General features: G+C 37.6%; 1 protein-coding gene across 1 annotated transcript in view; it reads left to right on the top strand.

The window, feature by feature from the left end:
* The window catches only part of Kcnh5 (potassium voltage-gated channel subfamily H member 5), a 261532-nt gene that overhangs the window by 42211 nt on the left and 193687 nt on the right, over positions 1-25634 (top strand). The window contains exons 5-6 of the mRNA XM_042682565.1: positions 11228-11343; positions 13143-13535. Of these exons, the coding sequence (XP_042538499.1) occupies positions 11228-11343; positions 13143-13535 (509 nt within the window). The remainder of the gene's footprint in view (positions 1-11227; positions 11344-13142; positions 13536-25634) is intronic.

Below are 25634 nucleotides of genomic sequence, written 5' to 3'. Positions count from 1 at the left end.
AACAAGTTTACACTCCCACCAACAGTGTTGTAGCATTCCCTTTTAGCCACATCCCCTCCAACATCTGTTGTTATTAGATTTCTTGAATATTAGCACAGAAGTTTTAAGCTTTCCAGCTTTCATCATAATTATAGGGGGAAAATCACAATAATTTGTTCCTTACATATGAGTTCATATCTGTAATATTGTATTTGCTCAGTTCCTGGGTAGCACCGGATTATAAAAGGAGAAATTTTACACTATGCCAACTATTTGAAATATGACATAGAAGCACTATTTATAAATATGTTTTGAAAATTTGAAGAGTATAAAGCACTGAACTTAGGAACCATGCTACTGAAAACACCTGTCCTCAGCCCTCATTAAATACTATTTTAACTGAATTACCTTTTAATAATTTTTACATTATTACTTTCTGTGTTAGATGAGGGTCTTGCTATGTTGACTATGCGGGTCTGAAACTTCTGGTCTCCTCAGCCTCTTAATCAGCAGGAATTACAGGCATGGGACACTATGCCTAACTCTAAGAGTATTTAAGTTAAATGCTCCATTATTGGTTTTAAAATACACGGTACTTCATCTCAATGACAGAGAATACTCATTTCTCAGCTTTATATTTGGTGCATTCATGAAACATACCGTATTTTTGGTCAAAAGCATACTTTGACAACTTTGAAAGAATAGAAGTTGTAAAAAAATTATGCAATAGAGTAAAACTAGAAATCAGTATCAGAAAGACATCTGTGTTATTTGTAAATTAAACAACACATTTCTAAATAATAACCCTTAGATCAAGGAAGTCTTAACATATGTGGGGAAAATACTTAAAGAAAACAAAAGTATCATCTCTTACCTTTGTGGGATGCACAAGAAGCAGTGATGTGAGAAATACATAACTATATATATATATATATTCCAAACAAGAAAGTGATTAAAAAACAGTCCTGTAAGCTTCCATCTTAGGAAAATAAATGAAGAAAAAAAGCTTGTTTAACCAAAGCAAGTGGAAAACAATGAAGAATAAGCCTTAGAGCAGAAATAGAAAGCAGGACAGCTTTAGAGAAAAGAATTAACTCAGCCCTTAAAGTTAATAAATCTCAAGTTAAGCTAATATAATACAAGGAAAAGGGAGAAAAGACAAATTCCCATTGTCAGAAGTTGAAAAGATTTCCCCCTTACTCATCTATGGGCAGAAAAGCATGGGATAGTACTTCTGTGAACCATGTATGGTGTCACTGAGAAGTTAGAGAAAAGGAGCCAATTCCTAGAAATGCACAACTGCTAAAACTCACTCAAGAAGAAACAGATAACTCCAATTGCCCTAGATACATAAAAAAATAAAGCAGTAATGAATAATCTTCTAAAACTAAACCAAACTATACAAACCCACAAAACCACCAAGTACAAACAGTGTCATCAGCAAAGTCTAGTAAACATTTAGGGGAGAAATAATACAAGTTCCCTAAGTCACATACCAAAAATATGGTATAGGCAAAGGATATTCACCTACTCATTGTATGAGGCCAGTGTTATTCCAAGACCATAAAAAGATACAATAAAGAAGAAAATTATAGTTGTTTTCAGAATATTATAAAAATCCTCAACAAAAAACTGGTATGTATAAAAAGGGTTACACATGACAACTAAGATTTAGCCCACACATGCAAGACTGATTCAACAATCAAAAACTGATTACTGTAATTCACCATCTTGATAGGCTTAAGGAGGAAAATCATGGTCATAATCGGTTGGCATAGAAAAGGCTTTGATACAATCCAACCTCCATTTCATGATTTAAAAAAAAAAAAAAACAACTCTCAGAAGAGTAGGAATGGGGGAGGGGGGTGACACTGTTCAAAAGGAAATGTCCTTATTACATGACTTATGTAACTGTAACTGTATATCACCTTTACAATAAAATTTTAAAAAATCTAAAAAGAAAGAGTAGAGACAGAATAAAAGGGTGTTCTTTTGATAAGGAACATCTGTGAAAACCCGATTACTCATAATGGACTGTATTTTAGAATGTTTTGTTTTTAATTAGTTCATTATTATTTTTTGCTGATATTGGGGCTTGAGCTCAGGGCTTTGCACTTTTGCTTGCCTTCCCCCCCCCCACCCCCCCCACAAGGCTCACATTCTACCCCTTGAACCACATCTGGATTTTTGATGATTAATTAGAAGTGAGAGTCTGATGGATTTTCCTGCCCAGGCTGGCTTTGAACCATGACCTTCAGATCTCAGGCTCCTTGAGTAGGTAGGATTATAGGCATGAGCCATCAGTGCCTGGTTAGAATGTTTTACTTTTAAGTGAAAGATAAACCAATTGCTTTGTGACTGGCAACCTATTTTTCAAATGCATTTTGTTGCCTTCACATATAAGTGACAAGCCATCTGGGGGGAAAGCTTTTGCCACACCCCTTGCCCCTAGAAAATGTATTTGTACCAGAGGAGTATTATTTTCTTTCATTTACTTTGAGCGATTTCATGACACTGTTGAGAGCACTAAACTTTCAGAGGCCTGCTTTGACCTACCTGCTGCTTCATGGAGTCCATCACCATGTAGTTCGGGAAACTCGAGGCTGGCATCTGGTACTTGGAGGCAGGGAAGAGGGTGCTGCTGGTGAAGGGCTGCCTTCTCCACTATCTGCCTCACCCTCGGCATCCACACATCTCAATCAGAGAACTTTGTAAAGCGCCATCTTGTGAGTGAATGATGATGCCATTTTATTAAGAAAACAGTATTTAAGTAAGTACCAATCAGACCATTTGATTTTTTCCAAACTCTGGACTCAGTTGACATGCAAATTAGAATGTATAGAGGAAATGGCAGCACGTCACTCACAATGAGAGGCCTTCCTGTGAAATGTCCCTCTCTAGAATTTTTAGAGGAAGAACATATTTTAAAGTTTTCATTCAGAGACTCCTCCATACCTTCCCAATGCATAATAGATGACTGAAAAAGGATTGCATAATGTGACTGTGAGTGGTGTATACAAACTACTGTCTATTATTCATGTGAGCTGGACATTTAATATGAAAAATTCAGAAGAAATGAAATATTTATGCCATTTAGTCATCGTCTTATATCTTTGAAGCTAGCGCTACAGGAGGGTGTGCTTGGAAATCTTGTATCTTTCAACATTTTTTAAGTCAAGTACGTGAGAACTGTTAGGAAATAGACAAAATTTCCTAATAACACCATAATATTAAAAATGACTTAGATCTAGAGCATTGAACATAGAGATAGCAAACTTGCTTCAGATTTAGCCTTGGATACCAGAGTTACTTAACACAAATTGGTGAGACAGAGGACAAGGGGGAAACCAATGCAACGGCAATGCACACAAGACAATATGTTGGAAATGATCTGTACAACTTGTGGGCGTGGGGGTGGGGATAGGGAATGTAGGAGAAAAATGAGGGAAGGGGTAGTAAGTTTGACAAAAAATGTACTTGTTATGTTACTTACATAACTGTAACCTCTCTGTACATCACCTTGACAAAAATATAAATATAAATAAATATATAGCTATATAATATCTAACTATATGTAACTTTATATAACTGTGTAACTATATATACATATATGTATATATGCATATATATATATATATATTTGGTGCTATGTCATTCTGAGGCTTAAACTCAGGGTCTGGGAACTGTCCTTGAGCTTTTTTTGGTTCAAGATTAGTGCCCTACCATTTGAGTCACAGCTCCACTTTCTGCTTTTTTTTTTTTGGTAGCTTACTGGAGATAAGAGTTTCACCAACTTTCCCTCCAGTGCTAGCTTTGAACAGCAAACTTCAGATCTCAGCCTTCTGAGTAACTAGGATTACAGGTGTGAGCCACTAGTACCTGGCTAGGAATATATTCTGCTCATCTCACATTTATCTATGAGTTTTTCTAACCAAACATGTGGCTTGGGAGAGCATGTGCCTGGTGATATAAAATCCCTTCTCTCACATTCCAGTGGGGAAGGCAAACACGAGAATGAAGACAGTGGAAAGTGTGAAGAGAGGAGAGAGAATGAGCTGGTTCCTTCAGAGTGCAGTAGTGAGTAGCTGGGGAAGAGCAGAAAGGCTGGGTGGCATGAACTCTCTCTTGAGGCTCATTGTTGTAAGTTTGACTAAAGCCTATGCTTGTTTTATCCCACCCATGCTTAATCAAAGTGGTGTGTAGATACAGAAGTAGGTGAAAAGTTGGATTTACCTTAAATTGAGATTTGACTGGATGAGTAAAATGGGAAAAACCCAGGATCATGGCTTTGAAAGTGTTTGCAAGCAGTAAATAAAGAACGTCTCCAAAGTTCTGAAGAAACATTTAAATGAACAGTTCTACTAGCAGAAAGGAAATGATGTTTCAGGATTCAGAGTAGATACTTGAGTGTACCAACGGGCAAAGGCAGGATATGAATGCAGTGCAAGGGTGACAGATTTAACAACTTTCCTTCCTCCCTCCCTTCCTTCCTTCCTTCCTTCCTTCCTTCCTTCCTTCCTTCCTTCCTTCCTTCCTTCCTTCTTTCCTTCCTTCCTTCCTTCCTTCCTTCCTTCCTTCCTTCCTTCCTTCCTTCCTTCCTTCCTTCCTTCCTTCCTTCCTTTCTTCCTCCCTCCCTCTCCCCCCTTCTTTTCTTCCTTCCTTCCTTCTTTCCTCTCTCTCTTCCCTCCCTCCCCTTTTCCTTTTTCCTTTTTCTCCTTCCCTTTCCTTCCCCTTCCCCTGTTCCTTTCCCCCTTCCTCCTTCCCTTCCTTCTTCCCTACCTTCCCCTTCTTTCTTTCTTCACTTCTTTCTTTCTTCTCTTCTTCTTCCCTCCTTCTCTTCTCCTTTTTTCCCTTCTCCTTTTCCTTCCTCTTTTGTGCTTCTGGAGATCAAACCCAGGGCTGTGAGTGTTTACTAGCTGCACTCTGAGCCCTCTTTGTTTTTGAGATGGGCTCTTGCTTTACTTGGGCTTGAATTTAAGACCTTGTGCTCCTGGCTCAGCTTCTTTGTTCATGGTTGGCTTTCTACCACTTGAGTCACATGCCTATAGTCCAGCAATTTGCTGGTTTACTAAAGACATAATCCCATAGACTTTTCTATCCTCTGTTTTCAGCTTCCTAAGTAGCTAGGATTATAGGCATGAGCTACCAGTTGTACAGTTCATTGCTAACTTTTGACTAGACTGGCTTTAAATTTATAATCTTCCTCTCTTCACCTCCTGAGTAACTGGGATTATAGTCTTATACCAGAATGGATGACTTTTTACCCTCTTTTTTTTTTTTTTTTGTTGATCAAGGGGTCTGGGCACTATCCCTGAGCTCTTTAGCTCAAGGCAAGCACTCTACCACTTGAGCCACAGTGCCACTCCAGTTTTCTGGTGATTAATTGGAGATTAAGTCTCATGGACTTTCTTTGCCTGGGCTGGCTTTGAACCATGGCCCTCAAATCTCAACATCCTGAATAGCTAGGTCTTTTTATCCACTTAAATGAGAAAGAAACAGTGATTAGAGCAAGTGTCCATTTCCTTTGAAGAGTGTCAAATTGATTGGTTAGGTTGACATCACTCACCTTCCACTTAAATTATATTTTTTAACTAATAATCTCAGACATGGTTGAAAGATTGGAAAAAATGGATTGTTTGAATTTTATTTCTGAATCATCTCTGAGATAGTAACTATAGCATGTAACATCAACCAAGTAATTTGATACATCTATTATTATAAATCTCATGAGCACCAAAATTAATTCTGAATTGAATTTTTGTTTAAACCCTTAAACTGGGAGTCAGTGGATGATATTAATAATACCTTTGAATTATACCTTAATGGATGATAGCAGAAAATCATGGAAGAATAGCCCTTTCCATGAGTAGTTCCTTAATGCCAGGAACTTTGTATTCATTATTGCTCATTCCTATAATCTTGAAAATTAGCGTAATTATCTCCACGTTGCCATTGAAGAGCCTGTCATTCAGCATCTCCCTGATTTCACATCCTATGTTCTTTCAATTACACTATACTGCCTCCTCTCCTCCAGGAGGAATTTCTTACTGAAATTTAGCTACCTCAATCCCCTGTATTCCTGTTTCTCTATAAAAATTAAATACAGGTTGAGAATGCTCATTCTGATATAGAGTTGTACTGTTCTGAACCAAAGAAACTTACCCACAGTAAGTCTCAAGGTGGTCAGAATATTCTTGTTATCTGTTGCTGTTCAGATAATCAGTCAATGGTATTTGATACTTTATTTAGGCTGATACAGAAGGAGAAAGTTCCAGTCCAGAAATCGATTCTGTTGATTATGTGTTCTAAAATAGATGGCCCAAATTTCTCTGCCCATTTATACTTTACAGTATTTTGAAACAGACTCTTTCCACACTGCCAGGATAATTACAGTGTGAAATATCCAGTGCCAAATAGTTATGGCACCTTCTTGCCAATAATTGAGATTAAAAAAAAATTCTTGTAGAATTAAAGCAAAGGAAAAAAAAAAAGACACTTTCCTCCTGTGAGAACCAATGATTTGCTTTTTGAAGAGAAGCAGTCTATGATGGATGAGTAATTCTACCATGTCATCTCTTTGGCCAAGAGCATGATTGTTTACCTAAGCTTTTTTTTCCCTTATAGATTAAAAATCTTATGTTGCAGTCTAATAGATTGATTTAACTGCCTCTGTGACTTCCTTTTACTTTTAAGATTAGGCAGACTATGACAGAGAGGTTAATTGCAACCCAATAGAGCTAAACTAATGTTTTATTAAGAAGTAGTTGGCACCCTGGGCTTTTAGGAGAACAAATGTTCTGATGGTGCCATGAACAACTACAGAGTAAGTATTGGGCTTATAGTCTTTCGGCTCCCTGTTCATCTTACCCCATATCGACCACATCTAAGCAATGCCAGCAGACGGTGCTGAATAAGCATCTCTACCAGTTCAGTTTCTCTAAAGGTGAGATCAGTAAATGTATCTCTGGGAAAAGTTAGAACTGCTGATGTATGTTTCTTCTGCTTCATCTTCTTCTTCTTTTGCTGACCTAGACAGTGTAGCTTCTCACTTACTTTTTATCCCCCCAAGTTTTATTGTAAAACGAGGCTCCATGCAAGATCAAATGAACTCATTTGGCTAATGACACAGGCAATTACAGATGCCTTCAAGACCACAGTGCTAGGCAGAGGGAAATTCAGTGTGGCTTTGTTAATAAAAGTGAAAATCTAGAAACTTCTTCAGTGTGCATGAGCAAAACATATACAGGATTAAGAAGGAATAATGAAGCTACACCCTGATGGTACAAGCCTGTAATTTTAGCTACTCAAGAGGCTGAGGTCTGATGATCTTGGTTTAAAGCCAGCCCAGGCAGAAAAGCCCTGGAGAGTCTGATCTCTATCTAGTTCAGTACTGAAAAGCCAGAAGTGGAGCTGTGGCTCAAGTGGTAGGATGCTGGCCTTGAGTAAGAAAGCTGAGGGACAGGACTAACTCAGAGTATACCGATTGAAATCAGTATAAAGCAGAGAAAGTAAATCAGATAAGGCAATTGTATTTAAAATTTTTTCTTTCTGTAATTCTTCAATATTCTTCTATATTTTTTGTCTATAGAAAATTTTTTTTAACCTATGAATTTTTCTTTTGGTTGGTCATGGGGCTTGAACTCTGGGCCTGGGTGCTGTCCCTCAGCTCTTCAGCTCAAGGCTAGCGCTCTACCACTTGAGCCACAGCACCACTTCCAGTTTTCTGGTGGTTTATTGGAGATAAGTGTCTCATGGACTTTCCTGCCTGGGCTGGCTTTGAACTTAGATCCTCATATCTCAGCCTCCTGAGTAGCTAGGATGACAGGCATGAGCCACCGGTGCCTGGCTTACCTATACATGTTTTACTTTTACTGCTTAATTTTTTCTTTAGGAAGCTAAAGTAAGGTAAAGGGATGAGATATTCTTTGATTTTTTTCAATTGTGATCATTACACATTATATATAGGACATTACATGTTTTGATAAAATATGCATACACAAATAGTTTTTATTATCTGTAAGTAGTTATACAATTGTAAGTATAATTTATCTTGATCAATGCACATATTTGAATGAGCTTTTTTTGTTTTTTTTGATCGGTCGTGGGGCTTGAACTCTGGGTTTAGGCGCTGTCCCTCAGCTCTTCAGCTCAAGGTGAGCACTCTACCATTTGAGCCACAACGCCACTTCCGGTTTTCTTTCTTTCTTTTTTTTTTTTATTGTGAGACTACCATACAGAGGAGTTACAATTACATGGGCAAGATAACGAGTACATTTCTTATCAAGCATTGTTGTCTCCTCTTTGTTTTCCCTTCCCTTCCCTTCCCATACTCCCCCCACTTCCGGTTTTCTAGTGGTTTATTGAGTCTCACGGCCTTTCCTGCTCGGGCTGGCTTTGAACCTCTATCCTCAGCTCTCAGCCTCCTGAGTAACTAGGATTACAGGCATGAGCCACCAGTGCCCAGCTTGAATGAGCTTTTGGAGATACTTCAATTAGGAACTTTACATGGTGGTGTATAGTACATTTTTCAATAGAAAATATGAGGATGACAGTAAGTTTTCATTGCCATGTTTCTGCTCCCTCTTGTATTTATTTCCTGACATGGTATTATGGAAGGAGAGAGCATATGACATTTGGTGATGTGTATTCTTTGAACCAGCAACTGCATGACATTAAGATTCCCTTTTATTTATTTCTATGCAGATTCTAGACAAACTTCATTGCATACACAGAATGAAAATTATTTTCTCATTTAATCCAACTCAGGTATACAAAGGTACAACATGATCTGTGTTAGAAATAGAAGCCTTCAGTAAGTAACAGATTGACTTGAAAGTTTCTAGAAATAGTCTATACAATTAGAACATTCAGGTGATTTAAGACAGGGAAATTATTGTCAGGGAATATTTTAATACATTGATAGCTAATATAGACACTGTCATTTGAGGACACCATTACCATTTTAACCCAGTATAGCAGCACTAGCAACACAGTGTAAGGCTTAGTTTCAATCTGATTGCAAAATTACAAATCAATTAATGAATTGCTTACTTCTCTATGACCTATTTGATGTGAGGCTCTGCACCAAGTGTTGTGTAACAGCTGCATCAGTGTTACTAGTGCTGTTGTAGACAAAGGACAAGGGAGAACCAATGCAACAGCCATATACACAAGACGATATGTTGGAAATGATCTGTACAGCTTGTGGGGAGGGCTGGAGGGAGGGAAAATAGGAGAAAATTGAGGGAAGAGGTTGACAAGAAATGTATTCATTACCTTACTTACATAACTGAAACCCCTCTTAATCACCTTCACAATAAAAAAATAAAAAAATGTGAAAACATGGGACCACGGGAATCATGAGGTGTGCAAGATGTATTCTTTACTTAATTTGCAAAAGCCTGCATTGGTATGAATAAACGTCAAGAGATGGATACACTGTAAATCTTTGGTATCAGAAAGACAATGATCCACCCAAGATATATGTTGTTATCTTGAAAGCTTCCATGTTGCGCTGAATGGGCTGACACAGACAATGAGCGTGTTCATATTTGTGCTTTCCACAGTCAATGGTGTGGATGTGGTCTTTAGGATAATGCTACCTTGCTCAGATGGTAACACATCAGAAGATGATATATTCCTTGACATTTTAAGGATAGATAGAAGGAGGTAACTTGATAGGAGAGATATTTGTTGATAAATTATAATGTATAAGGTTTGGAAATGATTGGACATACATGTGTTTGTGTACATGAATGAGTGTGTTGACAAACAGAAATATCATGAAGTGAGTTACCAAGATCAGGGATACTTGGAAGATGCAGGGCTTGGTTCGGGAGAAGAGAATGGTGAGATCAATGTTTGAAGATGCCAAGTGTCAGATATCTCTGTAGAACCTCTTGGTAAAGGGGGTGGGCAATAGCAAATAGCCATGTGGCTCTGGTGCTCAGACCAAAAATCTAGGTTGACGATGGAGATTGTGTGCTGTGTTTTTCAATTGATACTGAGTTTTTACTAAGCTCATGCAATCTCTGCTGCCTTTTCTCTCTCCAGCACATTATAGAGAGAAAGCTTTGGGGCTGCATGTAATTTCCCCAAAAGTAATATTTTTCATTCTAATCACAAGGATGATATGCATTAATAAAGAAAAAGGAATAACCTTCCATCAGTTTATGTCATTTTACTTCTTTCCCACCCTAAAGGAGTGGAACTGGAGGGGAAATGCAAAGCTTCAATTAAATCAGGATTAGACCAGAGTAATAATAACATACACTGCCACCTGCATTGTGTGGTTTGATGGATATTAAGGTGGCATATATCCTGGATTTCTTTCTTCATCTTTTATCATATCATCTGAAATTTCATTATTCTATAAGAATGATTTCTTTGGATGAATTGGAGCTCTCATTTTAAGGAGTTGTTAAACAAATACCTGTAACAGGTAATACTAGAGAAGTTATCAAATAGTTTTAGTGAATTCTATACTAGACTAGAGCTTTTGAGCTTCCTAGAAAAAGGAGAGTAGAGACAGGACTGGAATATGGTTAGTTTTGTTCTATTTGTTCACATCTCATTGACATTTCTTGGAAATTAATGATTTTAATAATGGCAATTTGAGATCCCAAAAGAAATTTCTTTCCCATTAAATTCACATTCATTTCTCCCAGAAGCTCATGCTCTTTTGGAAAACATTATTAAAATTCTAGATATTCTAAACATAACTTTTAAATAGCACTGCAGTTGTTAATAAGAGAGAAATAACAATTATCTGTGTTATGGGGAAGATGGGATGTGAACCATAATACTTGAGATGGGTTGAGATTGCCTTTTTTTAAAAAAAAATGTGTGTATATCTGCACACAGATAGACAGCAGGGTTGTTTTTATTTGGCTAATACCTGCTTCTATAATGAATTGTATAGCAATAATAAATTCTATTACAATAGAAATAGCATTGATTTGAAACAGTAGAAGCATATTTTAAAAAATTTATGTATTAGTCTATGACAAGTAACCCTGGCCATTCAAGTGGCTTTGCCATCTCCACAGGTCTTATTCATTATTTTATAACCACATGTCAAATTTTTGCTGGTATCTATGTAGCATTAAAATGCCTTTTGATGGACCCTTTTCATTTGTTTTGGATGTTATATGGTTGCCGAGATCCTTTTAAATATTAGCAAGAATGCCATTTTCTTCTTCCGTTATGCGTGAAAAACTGAGACTATCTTTCCTTATCTGTTCGTGAGGTTGGACAAAATTTGCTCGGTTGACACGGGCTCTGACGAATAGCCGAAGTGTTTTGCAGCAGCTCACACCAATGAATAAAACGGAGGTGGTCCATAAGCATTCCAGATTAGCTGAAGTAAGTATGAGGCTGACTTTGCTCCCCAAGATGGTGGTGTTGGTTGCATTTTATTTTGCCCCAAATGATGAATATAATTATTTCTAGTTATTATATTAAAATACTTAGCTTGTAATTAATTTTCTCCTTGTATGGTCCTAAATATTCTTAAAAAAATTCTTTCGGGGGGGGGGAGGATTGCGACTGGGGAGGGAAGGGGGAGGCTGGGAAGGGATGTGAAGGATAAACAAAGGAGGAGGCTGCAATGCTTGGTAAGAAATGTACGTATTATCCTGCCCATGTAATTGTAACCCCTCTGTACAGTATGTTCACAAATAAAATAAAATAAATTAAAAAAAAACTCTTTCCGAGATGCTTACCACATCTTAGTGAGTCTTATGAAATTGTGGAGTTTAATTTGTTCAAATGGGATAGGGAATTAATGTATCCCCAAATTTATGTATATGGCAAACACTTATTGAGGGCCTATTCTGTGCTTAGCTCTACAAAGGATATAAAGGTGAGTAAGAGATGATCCTGTCATCAAGGAGTAAAAGAAAAGACAACACTAATACAAGAATGTTAACACTATGACAGCATTCAGTGAGAGTACCTGCAGTAGCAATAGCAGACACTTTCACTGTTCTGCCCATCTGATTTTTTCCTTCGGTCTTGTTTCCCTTCCTCCCTCCCTCCCTCCCTCCCTCCCTCCCTCCCTCCCTTCCTCCCTCCCTTCCTTCCTGCCTTCCTGCCTTCCTTCCTTCCTGCCTTCTTTCCTTCCTGACTTGAAACTACGATCCTCAGATTGTACTCAGTCTTCTGAGTAGCTAGCATTACAGGGGTGAACCACTGATGTCTGGATTGCTTTGTCTTTTGATTATTGTTATTGTTTAATCACTCATCCCTAATTTGTAAGCCTGATTCTGATGTGAAACTGCTTTCTGTCAGGTCTTAGGTTTCATTTTAGAGAACATGGAGAAATAATCACACTGTCAACAAAGATTTAATCTGTGGTACTGAAGTTTGTACTCCTAGAATTTTTAAAAACATATCCAAAAGAAGCACCAAGTATGCATCAAACACTCATATAATTTGCTCAAGTTAAAGTATCTGCTTTTGCCATGAAATTTGAGGCATAATTTCTATTTTTGGCAACGTGAATTTTGTTCTCTGTTCCACCTAGGTTCCTAAGGGTAGAGCTGATCCCCAGTTTCAAAGACTCTAGTCTCCATTAATTTTCCATATGCATTGGCTGATTAACTTCAGCTAGGTAATGTTTGTGCAGAGTGGAGATAAACATGCACACCCCTGCCTTGTGAGACCCTCTGACAGAGGGTCTGCTCTGAGATCTCCAGCACAGAAGAATGTGTCTAATGGTACAAAAGCACAATGGAGCTGGGTGCTTTGGCTTATGCCTGTAAATCTAGCTACTCTGGCAGCTGATGTCAGGATCATGATTTGAAGCCACCCTGGGCAGGAAAGTTTGTGGGACTTTTATCCTCCAATAAACTTACCACCACCACCCCCCCCCCAAAAAAAAAAAAAAAAAGCTAGCTAGAATTGGAGCTGTGGCTCAAGTGGTAGAGTACTGGCCTTGAGCAAAAAAGCCCAGGAATTCACTGACAGATCGTTTCATAGAATGACTGGACTTGCAATGACTTCCATTAAACAAACTTTAGGGTACTCCCAAGGAAAAAAATGAAACTACAAAGTGTTGTTGACCAGGCAATCAAGAATCAAGACACATAGGCTGTTCTTTGACTGAATTCATTACGAACTACACCCATCTGCCCAAATCATTTCTTTTTTTTTTCTTTTAGGTTCTTCAGCTGGGATCTGATATCCTTCCTCAGTATAAGCAAGAAGCGCCAAAGACGCCACCACACATCATTTTACACTATTGTGCTTTTAAAACGACTTGGGATTGGGTGATTTTAATCCTGACTTTCTACACGGCCATTATGGTTCCTTACAATGTTTCTTTCAAAACAAAGCAGAACAATATAGCCTGGCTGGTGCTGGACAGCGTGGTGGACGTTATTTTTCTTGTTGATATCGTCTTAAATTTTCATACGACTTTTGTGGGGCCTGGTGGAGAGGTCATTTCAGACCCTAAACTCATACGGATGAACTATCTGAAAACCTGGTTTGTGATCGACCTGCTGTCTTGTTTACCTTATGATATCATCAATGCCTTTGAAAATGTGGACGAGGTAAGTTGTGGTTGTTTTGAGTACTGTGAATTGTGTGCTTTGAAAGCATCTGGATTAAAGGATCCCATACATATGACGCAAACATTGTTTGAGCTTCTACTTTCAACCTTTATCTTACTTAAACACTTTCCATAACTTGTATTTACTTACCTTAATTTTTGACCATTATATTTACTTTTTTTTTTTTTTTGCCAGTCATGAGAGCAGCAAGGCTAGTGCTCTACCACTTGAGCTTCTGCAAAATTTCTGGCTTTTTCAGTGATTAATTGGAGAGTTACATGGACTTTCCTGCCTGGGCTGGCTTTGAACTACCATCCTCAGATCCCAGCCTCCTGATAGCTAGGATTACAGCCATGAGCCACAGTACCTGGCTATATTTACTTTTGTTGAGTTATTTATTTATTTTTAAATTTTATTTTCAAGGTGATGTACAGAGGAATTACATAAGTAAGGTAGTGAGTACATTTCTTGTTGAACTTGTTACCCACTCCCTCATTTTTCTCCCATTTTCCCTCCCCCGCAAGTTGTACGGATTAGTTCCAGCATAGTTTCTTGTGAGTATCACTGTTGCATTGGTTCCCCCTTTGTCCTTTGTCTCACCATTTTTTTGTTCCCCTTCCCTTTCCTAATTCAGATAAATATATATGTACAATACCCCGGGTACCAAAATCAAATACAGTGACAACGGGATCGGCCGGGGGTGGGGGTGGGGGATACAGAAGAAACAAGAAATCACATAGTACATTTAAAAACAACAACAAAGAAAAACCTCTTGTGTCTTGGAGTTCATTTTGCTTAGCATCATCTTATATGGTCATATGTACATAGCTATTGAGCCATTCTGTTTATCTGCTAGGGCTATCCTAGACATCTACTGATTATTACAAATGAGGGAAACCATAGGTCCTATGTTTCTTTGGGTCTGTCTTACTTCACTTAATATGTTTTTTTTTTTTTTCCATTCCTTTACAAAAAGGGTTGTATCATTCTTTTTGATGGAAGCATAGAATTCCATTGTGTGTGTATATGTATATAAGTGATATATATAATACATATATATATATATCACATTTTCTTGATCTGTTCATCTATTGAGGGGCATCTGAATTGGTTCCAAATCTTAGCTATGGTGAATAATGCTACGATGAACATAGTTGTGCTGGTAGCTTTTATCCCTCTCTCCCATGATTTCTGGTTGAAAATTCTAATTGGTAGTACAGTCACTCTGGTTGAAGGTGATGGTGGAGAAAATGGAAGAGAAGATACATTGCCAATATTGTAGTCAAATGAGTTAATGGAAAAGGTAGCAATTTTTAAACTAGACGTAGGTAGATCTTTGCTTCCTACTCCAGATGCACCCAGACTAAAGTTAACATGAAAATAGAAAGACTTCCATAATTTTGTCATTTCAATTTTTACTTAAGTTTTGTCTGAATTCCTTTGTGGATTGAAATTGGTTTCTGATGTCTGGTTTAATTTAAGGTTATGGTCATAGAGTATTCTGTGTAATTGGAGCTATTTATGATGTGTAATATCTGTGTGTGTGTGTGTGTGTGTGTGTGTGTGTGTGTGTTTGTGTGTGTGCTAGTATCAACATTTGAACTCAGAGCCTGGGTGCTGTCCCTGAGCTTTTTTGCTTAAGGCTCTACCATATGAGCCACAGCTCCACTTTCAGCTTTTGTTGGTTAATTGGAGATAAGAGTCTCACAGACTTTCCTGCTCCAGCTGGCTTTGAACTTCAGACTTCAGCCTCCTGAGTAGCTAGGATTACAGTCAGGAGGTACCAGCACCCAGCAATGATAAAATCTTAAAAGACCATTTCACTCACAGCTTTTTTTAAAGTCTCTAACTATGATTTACAAGTTGCTACACCAAGCTAATAGAATCCAACCTGTAATTTCAAATAATTAAATATAAGTGAATCATATAGAATCTGTCATTAAGATGTTTTCATAATAATAATGTTACTAAGTTGATTTTTCCTAAGCATTCTGCTGTGTGCCCATTAAGATTGTTAAGATGAAATAAAACAATCCTTGCATTGTTGTTATTGCTTCTCTGTGTGTGATAGGAGGTAGATGGAAAATTTCCTTTGTGATTCTTTTCTACCAAAATTCTGCAGTGGGTCAACAACAAGGCTATTAATATTTACTACTCCAAAAATAAAGTGGAGACATTGTATTTGATACTATTCATATAATTTTCAAAAAATATGGGAAAAAGCATAACAATTAATTTTCTAGTTTTTATTTCTTTGTGCCAGTACTGGGGCTTGAACTCAGGACTTGGGCACTGACCTTTACTTTTTTTGCTCAAGGCTGGTGCTCTACCACTTGAGCCATAACATACTTCTGGCTTTTTGGTTAATAGGAGATAAGATTATCATGGACTTTCCTTCCCTGGCTGGCTTCAAGACAGGATTTTCAGATCTCAGCCTTCTGAGTAGTTAGGATTATAGGAGTGAGGTATTGACACTTGCTTCATTTTCTAACTTTAAATTATGCCTTTAAAGGCACAATTGATTCTTTAAATGACCATCTGGAGAAGGTTAAGAGAAGTTCTTTGATCATACGCCAAAGGGACTAGAAGCAGTATTTCACTTACTACCTGGGTTATTATTTCCTTGTACCAGTCCTGGGGCTTGAACTCAGGGCCTGGGCGCTGTCCCTCAGCTCTTCAACTCAAGGCTGGCTCTCTACCACTTGAGCCACAGCACCACTTCTGGCTTTTTTTTAATGCTTATGTGGTGCTGAGGAATCAAACCCAGGGCCTCATGCATGCAAGGCAAGCACTCTACCACTGAGCCACCTTCTCAGCCCCTTGGGTTATTATTTCATTAACATGAGTTTGGTTATTTAGAACATAGGCATACTGATTTTAATAAAAATAATCCATATAAGTAGATTCTAAAGAAATTGATCTGCTAGAAGTAGAGTAGACTGCTGGTTACTAGGGGTTAGGCTGAGTGGAGGAGGGCTCAGAAGATGTGAATCATAGGATACAAAATTATAGTTAGCAAGAATAGGTTCAAGAGGTTCGTTGTGCAATATGGTAAATGTAATTACCAATATATTGTAATTCTTCAAAAATTCTGAAAGAGTGAATGGATGTTAAGAGACTAGGAATTTCTTAGTTACCTGCACATTACTATAAAGAAACACCCAACTCAAGCTACTTATGAAATGAGTTTATTTTGCTTCCTTTTCTATGTACTTATAAATTTCACGATCAGATTCTCTGCTCATTACATTGTGTGAGAAATATTTTTTTTAACATATTCTTAAATAGCATTCTTCTCCTTCTGCCTTGGTTGTTCAGCCAGCTATGCTATCCTAAGTTAGAGGTAGTTTTTTTCAGAATTTTGAAAGATAAGATGCCACTGCACTTTCCATTCCAATGATGCTGTTCATGAAACTCGAAGCCATCGTCATTTCTGTTTATTTACATGTGGCCTGCTTTCTCTTTCCAGAAATCTTATGTTATCTTCTCTATCTCCAGGCTTGGAGTTTTTCTGATGATTTGGCTTAGTTTTGGGTCCTTTACATTCATTCTGATGGCTAGTGACTGAGTTGTTCTTTGTTCTGCTGTCTGAAAAACCCCGTCTTCCATCCTGATATTTTTTCTTGTGCTCATTTTCTCTACCCCTTCCTATTCTCCTCCATTTTCTCTCTTACTAAATAAAGCTCCTTGTATTTGTGTTCTACCCTCTGGATTGGTGCTCAAATTTCCTTTTCTATCTTTTTTTGACCACTTTTTAATTCTTAATCTTTGGGCTAAAAGATTTTGTTGACATTGTTTTCTAATATTCTCTGTCCTGGATAGCAGTTTTTTCTTGCTACTAACACAGCCTAATTAGTTCTTGTGTAGTTAGTGCATATTTGGTATGTATATTTCTCTTTTTTCCATTTCTGTGATTCTGGATTATTATTTTCTATGTATATTTTATAGAGAGTAGACAAGAGTCTGAGGGTCTCTTTAAACTGTTCAGTATATTCTATTTATATTTGTGGTGATTTATTACATTTTTCATTTACTTAGAACATCATAGTTTTCCTTTTAGATTGCTTTTTGTTTCCCTTTCTGTTTCTTCTCTTTCTGTTTTGCCTTGAATGAGCATTCTTTCATTTACTACTTTAGAAGTTTTTCTTAAAATTGATTACTCTTTTTATGGCTTTACTTATTTTTATTTTTATTCATTCATTTAATTAAAATTTTTTGTGCCATTGTTGGGGCTTGAACTCAGAGACTTGTCCACTTATTTAACTGTTTTGCTCAAGGCTGGTGCTCTACCATTTGAGCCCATCTCTGCTTCTGACTTTTTGTTGGCTAACTGGCCATAAGGCTATATCTGCCTGGCTGGCTTTGAACTGTGATCTTCAGATTTTAGCCTCCTGAGTAGCTAGGATTATAGGTCGGAGCACCTGGCACTCAGAGACTACATTTAAACATCAGTGTTTGAATTAAATTCAAAAAGCCTAGAAGTTTGACAAGAAATGTACTTACTTATGTAACTGTAGTCCCTCTATATATTACCTTGATGATAAAAAATAGCACAAAACAATAAAAGCCTAGAAAGTTATTTTACCTTCTCCCTAAGTGAAAAGGACCTCTATTAATTTTCTGTCTTTAACATTATTATTGTGTTATGTTGGTTCCACATTATTTTTAGTCTTCCATTTTAATTGTGGCTTTGAGGAGAGTATCCTGGGTCTCAAGTTTGCTAGGCAGCACTCTACCACTGAGCAGATAGCCTGCATTCTTTTAATTATTATTGTTTTATTCAGTTGTCAATTCTATTTTTATCCATGCTGATCAGTTTCCTTGCTCACACTGTCTTTCTTTGCATACCCAAGGTCTTCTTTCTGAGTCACTTTGATAGCTCTTTACTATCATGACATAGCATCCAGACTTTTCAGGAAACTTCCCGCATCATTTCCAAGCGTTACCAATGGATACCTTCACACGGTTCATCTTCACTTATGCCCACGCAGACACATTTTCTTTCTTTTGTTTTTTTGGGTCTGGTCGTGGGGCCTGAACTCTGGGCCTGTGCACTGTCCCTCAGCTCTTCAGCTCAGGGCTAGCGCTCTACCACTTGAGCCACAGTGCCACTTCAGGCCTTTTTCTTTTTGCTTATGTGGTGCTGCGGAATCGAACCCAGGGCCTCATGCATGCAAGGCAAGCGCTCTACCACTGAGCCACCTTCCCAGCTCCCAGACACATTCTCATTACACGAATTTTCCTTTATTGCTCTCTACTCACAAGCACTATCTAGTTGTTGGATTATCCACAGTCATTCACCTTATATCTTGTCTTGGATGTGTTTTCTTGTGAGTGGTCACTCTAGCTCTCAGTTTCCAGTTGCTAGAAGGGGGGATGAATACTTGTCATATCACATCACAAAGGGGGTAATAAAATGCAATGTGAGAAGAGACTGATGAGGATTGTGTGTAGAAGTCTGTGAGACTGATAAGTTATTATTATTGCATTTGTATTAATTTCACTTGTATAATTTGGGTATAAATCTTATGAAGATGATGAATGAATCTTCCAGCTCTGTGATATTCCTTCATGGTGCTTAATACCATCTGGTGACTTCTTGCCACAGAGCGATGTAGATGAAGCTTGGTTTCAGCAATGTCTACAATGACATAAAAATCAAGTTCACTATGATCCACTGCACTCATGGTGACTGGGGAATAAGAAGGAACATGGGTCTGAAAATTACAATTCAATCCTCTAATAGGAGCAGGATGACTTGGAGGATTTCATATCACTATGTTCATGATCACTGACATGATTCTTGGAAGATAATTTGATTTCCTAGGATCTCATGAACTTGGCAAGTAATTTTTTCTTAAAGAAACAATATGAGGCAGAAAAGAGAGAATATGTTTCAGAAAACTTATGGTCTGAAACGAAGGAATACACATTTTCTAGACATCATACACAGGAGAAGAGGTACACTCATATAGAATTCAAAGAATGGAATTGAGCTCTTTAGTAATGTGTGTTTGGATCAGCTTTAGGGGAGTCTAAGGAGCTTTGTTTCTGGGCACTTGGGGTGGGGGTGGGGCTGAACCATAGATCACGGAGCACTGGGTAGCTAGAGATAACATCTTGGTGAATAGCATAGAAAGATATAGGAAACAGAGGGAATGATGATGATGATGATGATGATGATGATGATGATGATTGCTTTCACTACTACAAGGTGAACTATAGTTTACTTGAGGGCTCATTCTCTTATCAATGCTATGAGTGTTGACAATGCATGAGGATGTGTATCCACTATTACAGCATCACACAGATTAATTTGACTGCTCTAATAATTCTCCAATGCTGTTTATTTATCCATTCTTTCTGCTAACCCCCATCAGCCTGTCTCCATTGCTTTACTTTCTCCAAGGGTTGTTGAGTACAACTTAGTCAACTAGTTGGCAGGCATTTTGTATGACTTCTTGCACTTAATAATAGGTGTTTAAGGTTCTTTCATGGGTTATCAAGTCCTGATAGCTCATTCTATTTTGCAGTACTAGGATTTGAGCTCAGGACCTTGTGCTTGCTAGGTAGGTTTCCTACCATGCTCACGGCCTTTTTGAGCTTTAGGTATTTTTGCCAGCCCCTATCACAATCCTCTTACCCATGGACTCTAACGTAGCTGGGATCACAAGTGTGTGCTACAATGCCTAGCTTCTTGGTTGAGTTGCAGTCTCACTAATGTTTTGCCCAGTTTCACTAACTCTGGCTTTGAAATATTGTCTTCATCTATCAAGTACCTGGCATTACAGGCTTGAACCATCATACAAGGCACATTTATTTTTAGCCTTTATCTACCACAGTTTATGTTCCCATTTAGAGGTGTCCACATTTTGCCAATTATGAACAGAGCTTCTGTACACATTTGTGTGTAGATCTAGTTGTGGAGATATATTTCAAACACATTTGGATAAATGCCAGACAATGAAGTTGCTCCATCATCTTACAGTATACATGTGCTCAGCTCTGTTAGAAAGTAGCAAGCTGTCTTTCACAGTGGTTATACCACTCTGCATTCTTGTCAGCACGTGCACACGAGAGTTTCAGCTATACATCTTTGCTGATGTTTGGTGGTGTTAGTTGGTTTGAAGTTTGGCCATTTTTGCAGGTCTGTTGTGACATAAACATTTTACTTTGTAGTTCCTGAAGCAGACAATGATGCCAAGTGTCTTTTCAGATGCTTATTGTCAGATTAATAGATTTGTTGGTATGCTGTCTTTTCAATCTTTAATCCATTTGTCTATTAGGTCATTTATACCCATTGAGTTTTAAGAGCTTTTGTGTATATTTTGATTGACAGTTCTGCATCAGGTAGGACTTTTGCAAATGTTTTATCTCAGTTGGTAGCATCCTCATTTTCTTGGCAGTATCTTTCATGAAATATTTCTTCATTCATGGATTCTGCCTCTGGTGTTATATCTAAGATGTGATCATAACCATAGTCACATTGTTATAGTTTGGATATGCGTTGTTTCCTCATGCAAAAACTCATGCAGAAATTTAATCTCCATTATGAGATTTTAAGAGATGTGGTTAGGTGGGACATCAGAAGTTATTAGGGCTCTGACTTTATTAATAGATTAATCTATGATCAATCCATGATTAATCAATTCAGAATTAATTGATTAAATTTTTATTGTTATTATAAAGGTGATGTACCGCAGAGTTACATAAATCAAGTAAAGAGTACATTGCTTTTTGGACAGTGTCATCTCCATGATTAATAAATTAATGGGTACGTGGATTTGCTATAAAATCTGATGTGAGTTGGTTTCCTATTAATGTACACACCAGTATATAGTTTGAGCTCTAATATGAGGGCTGAGGGGGCATGCGTCTCAAGGTTTTGAAGTCATGATAGAGCTAGTACCTCCTAGCCCTCTCCCATCATATTTCAGTTTTCTCTGGAGAAACATGGGGTACCAGAAGCATAGCTCAATGCATTTCTGTAGGGCCAACTCCTGTGGATGTCCTGTCTACTGCTGCCCTACTGTGGTTCCTGAGCCGAGACTACTGAACATGGTCCGTGGTAGTATCATGAGTTGGAATGTTGAACTAGTCAGCACTGCAGACACAGATGTGGATTTGTCCCTCCATTTTCTGGTGTACATTCTTCTGGAAAATGCTAGTTTTCTTTTTATTTATATATTTGAGACAAGATCTCTCTGGGCATCCCCGACTGGCTTTGAATTTACAATACTCTTGCCTTGGTCTCTGGGATCATAGGCATGAATCATCACACCCACATCAAGATGTTAGTTTTCACTCTGATTATTTGTGTTATCACTGTGTTATCAGCATCAGTAAGAGTGAACTGGTTCCAGTTAGTTTTACATCTGTATACAGAATCACACTGAGTTAGCAACTGCTTTTCTCTAAAGCCTTTGAGGTTTTACAATTGTAATTTTCTTAGCCACTGTTCATTCTAGATCTCATGAAGAGGTCTAGATTACAGGAATCTGGGTAACAATGACCATAATTACAAATTCCTAGACTAGTTAAATTTTATACTCCAGCTATCCTGCTAGAATTCTTGTATTCAATATTGAAATCTAACAATTAAGTTTTACAATAGCACATCTACTTAATGACAAAGTTGCTTTACTTGGCAAAGAAAGCAATTACTTTTGGAAATGTAACAGTCTCCTTGTAGTAAGATCTTTTATCAAGTAGGGTAAATTTATATTGCTGGTGTTGATCACCAGCTTAATTGTTGTATTTCTGCTCAATGGTGGAACAAATGACTATTTATTTAAGTTGACTTTTGAGATAATGGTGGTACATTTAGAAAGATGTAGGGTTTGCCTCAGAAGGATTTACTTTTTCTTCTCAGTTGTCCTTTAAATGTAAAAAAGTTGAGTTCATTTATCAATGTACGCAAAAAACATACATTGAGCCACTTAATTCTAAATAATGGGAATCTTAGTGAATAAGCACACAAATCCTCTCTGTTTTCATGGAACTGTCAAAGAGAAATTGCACCAGACATTGTTAAGAACAGCAAGATGGACATTATTCAATCTATTGTGCAAGTAATTCTTGTTGTTTATTCCCTTGATAATTGCTGTTTTGACTAGGGTAAGAATGGAATCTTAGTGCCATTTTTCTTTTCTTTTCTTTTCTTTTTTTTTTTGGGTCCGGTCATGGGGCCTGAACTCTGGGCCTGGGCGCTGTCCCTCAGCTCTTTAGCTCAAAGCTAGTGCTCTACCACTTGAGCCACAGCGCTACTTCTGGTTTTTATTCTTTTTGCTTATGTGGTGCTGAGGAATTGAACCCAGGGCCTCAGGCATGCAAGGCAAGCGCTCTACCACTGAGCCACCTCCCAGCCCCTCTTAGTGCCATTTTAAAAATGTTTTTTATTGTAAAAATAGTGTACAGAGGGGTTACAATTACATGAGTGAGGTAATGAGTACATTTCCTATTGAGCATTGTTCACCTCCTCCTTTGTTTTCCCCCTACTATCCTTTACCTCCGCACCTTCCCATCTCTCCCCTCCCCCCCCATAAGCTATGTACATATGACCATATAAGATGATGTTAAGTGAAATCAACCCCAAGATAAGGACACAACTTGTTTTTTCTTTCTTGCTACTGTTTTTCATGTATCTAAAATGTACTATCTGATTTTTTTTGTTGTTTCTCTCGTATGTTTTTCCCCCATGGTATAACCCCTGTTTTCACTGTATTTGATGTTAGTGCCCTGCAACAGGGGATAAACCATAGGGGAAAAGCACATACACAAAAAAGAAATCACATAGTACTTTGAGAACAATAACAACAACAGCAACACAGTCTATTAGCCAGGCTGGGAAGGTGGCTCAGTGGTAGAATGCTTGCCTTGCATGCATGAGGCCCTGGGTTCAATTCCTCAGCACCATATAAATAGAAAAAGCCAAAAGTGGCACTGTGGCTCAAGTAGTAGAGCACTAGCCTTGAGCTGAAGAGCTGAGGGGAAGCACCCAGGCCAGAGTTCAGGCCCCACGACTGACCAGAAAAAAAAAAAAAAATCTATTAGCCATTTATTTTTCTTTGAGAGCTATGTGTGCAATTTGTTTGCCCATTTATTAACTGGATTATTTGTTCTTTTGCTCTTTAATTTTTTTTGTGTGCTCTTGGTATATGTTGGATATTAACTTTTTTATCTGTTGAAGATTTCCCCAAATTCCAAGGACTGTCCTTCAGTCATGCTAATTTTTTGTTCTCTCCCTCTCTCTTACCTTCCTTTCCTTCTTTCCTGTTTTTTTCCATGCCCCTATTGGGCTTTGAACTTAGAACCTCATACTTGAAGATGCTCTACTAGTTGAGTCGTGCCTTCGTCACAGCTTTTTGATCTTTATTTTAGAGTCGATTTCATAGGCTTTTCTTTCTGGGATTTCCTTGAACCAAGATCATCATAGTCTTTTGAGTAGCTAGGATTACAGGCATGAGCCACTAGTGCCTGGATTGATAATTGTTTCTTTGAATGTGTAGAAACGTGTATGTGTGTGTGTGTGTGTGTGTGTGTGTGTGTGTGTGTGTGTGTGTGTCTGTGTGTCTGTGTCTGTGTCTGTGTCTGTGTGTCTGAGTGTGTATGTAAGCGTGCACGCACCATACCAATACTGGGATTTGGGGCAGTTGTTTTGATATTCTCCTTTTCAACTCCAAATATGAATCTTTTCCCTCCTTCTTTGCTCAAATTAACAAGGTTTTCTTTTTTTAATCAATCTTTAATGTTTTTTTTTTCAGAGGATCATTTAAAAAAAAACTTACTTTGTACTTTTCTTTTTTTTAAAATTTTGGTCTCCATTTTGGTGCTGGTTTAGTAGATACGTTTTCCTTTAGCTTTTCTTTATTATGAACAGTTTTTATTTCTCCCTCAGTTTTGAAGGATTGGTTGGCTGGGCTAATTTAGTTTGAAAGTTGTTATTTTTGAGTGCTTGAATTATGGCCTTCCGTGCCCTCCTTTCATTTTAGCTTTGTTGAGAAATCTACTGTTATTCTAATGGGTTTACCATTGCATCTCATCTATCTTTGCAGCTTTCAATATTTTTTTCTTCAGTAGATGTATTAAATGTCTTTAACTATGCTATGCCTGTGGTGTTTCTTCTTTGGTCTTGCTTGCTTGTTGTTTTGTATGCTTCTTCTATCCGGATGACCCTTCCCCCGGTTCCCCTACCCCGCTTCAGACTGGGCAAGTTTTCTATTATTTTATTAAATAGATTCTTATTGCCTTTAGTTGTATAGTTCTTCTTGTATGTCTATGATAAATATTCATAGGCTTTATCTTTTGATAGAATCCAAGAGGCCTCGTCAATTCCATTCTTATCTTCTTGGTGTTTGTTTCAGTATCTTTACTTAATTTCTGTGCATTGTCTTCTACCTTTCTTTTACCCAAAATTTCAACTTGTTCTATTCATTAGGCTTTCAATTCAGTTTTTTTGTTGGTTTGTTTTGTTCTTTTAAAAATAATCTATCAATCACTTTGTTTCTAGAGTTTGTTTTATTTTTAAGATCTCTGGATCTTTATTTAATTCCTCTCTAATGTCCTTCTTTATTTCAATTCATTGTTTGATTTTTCTAGTTGTTTGCGTGCTCTTTGAGTTCATTCAGCTGTTTAAACATCATTTTTATTTCATTAATCATTTTTGTCATTGTGTGATTAAAGTTATTGTTTGAACTTTCTTCCTCTCCACTGTTAACTTGATTCTCTTAATATAGATTTGTTGGTTTCAGGGAGACATGTTTAGTTCATAGGATTTATGCATCTGGGATAAGTTTTGATGGAGATTTCCATCTCCTGTGTAAAAAGACTTTGGAGGAAAGGAAGGGAAGGAAAAGCAGAACTAATAAGTAAATGGAAAAGGATAAATGGCCTATGCTAAAACATCAAAAATAAATGGCCTACCAGGAATTGATCCTCATGTCTGTAATCCTAACTACTCAGGAGGCTGAGCTCTGAGGATTGTGTGTGGTTCAAAGCAGACTTTGGCAAGAAAGTCTGTGAAACTCTTAGCTCCAATAAACTACCCTCAAAAAGCCAAAAGTGGAACTATGGCTTACGTGATAGAGTGCTAACCTTGAG

Source organism: Dipodomys spectabilis, unplaced genomic scaffold (assembly GCF_019054845.1).
Source record: "Dipodomys spectabilis isolate Male_0828 unplaced genomic scaffold, ASM1905484v1 ptg000073l, whole genome shotgun sequence".
NCBI classification, from domain to species: Eukaryota; Metazoa; Chordata; class Mammalia; order Rodentia; family Heteromyidae; genus Dipodomys; species Dipodomys spectabilis.
Note: the sequence above shows the minus strand (reverse complement) of the source record. Positions and strands in the feature narration are given on the sequence as shown.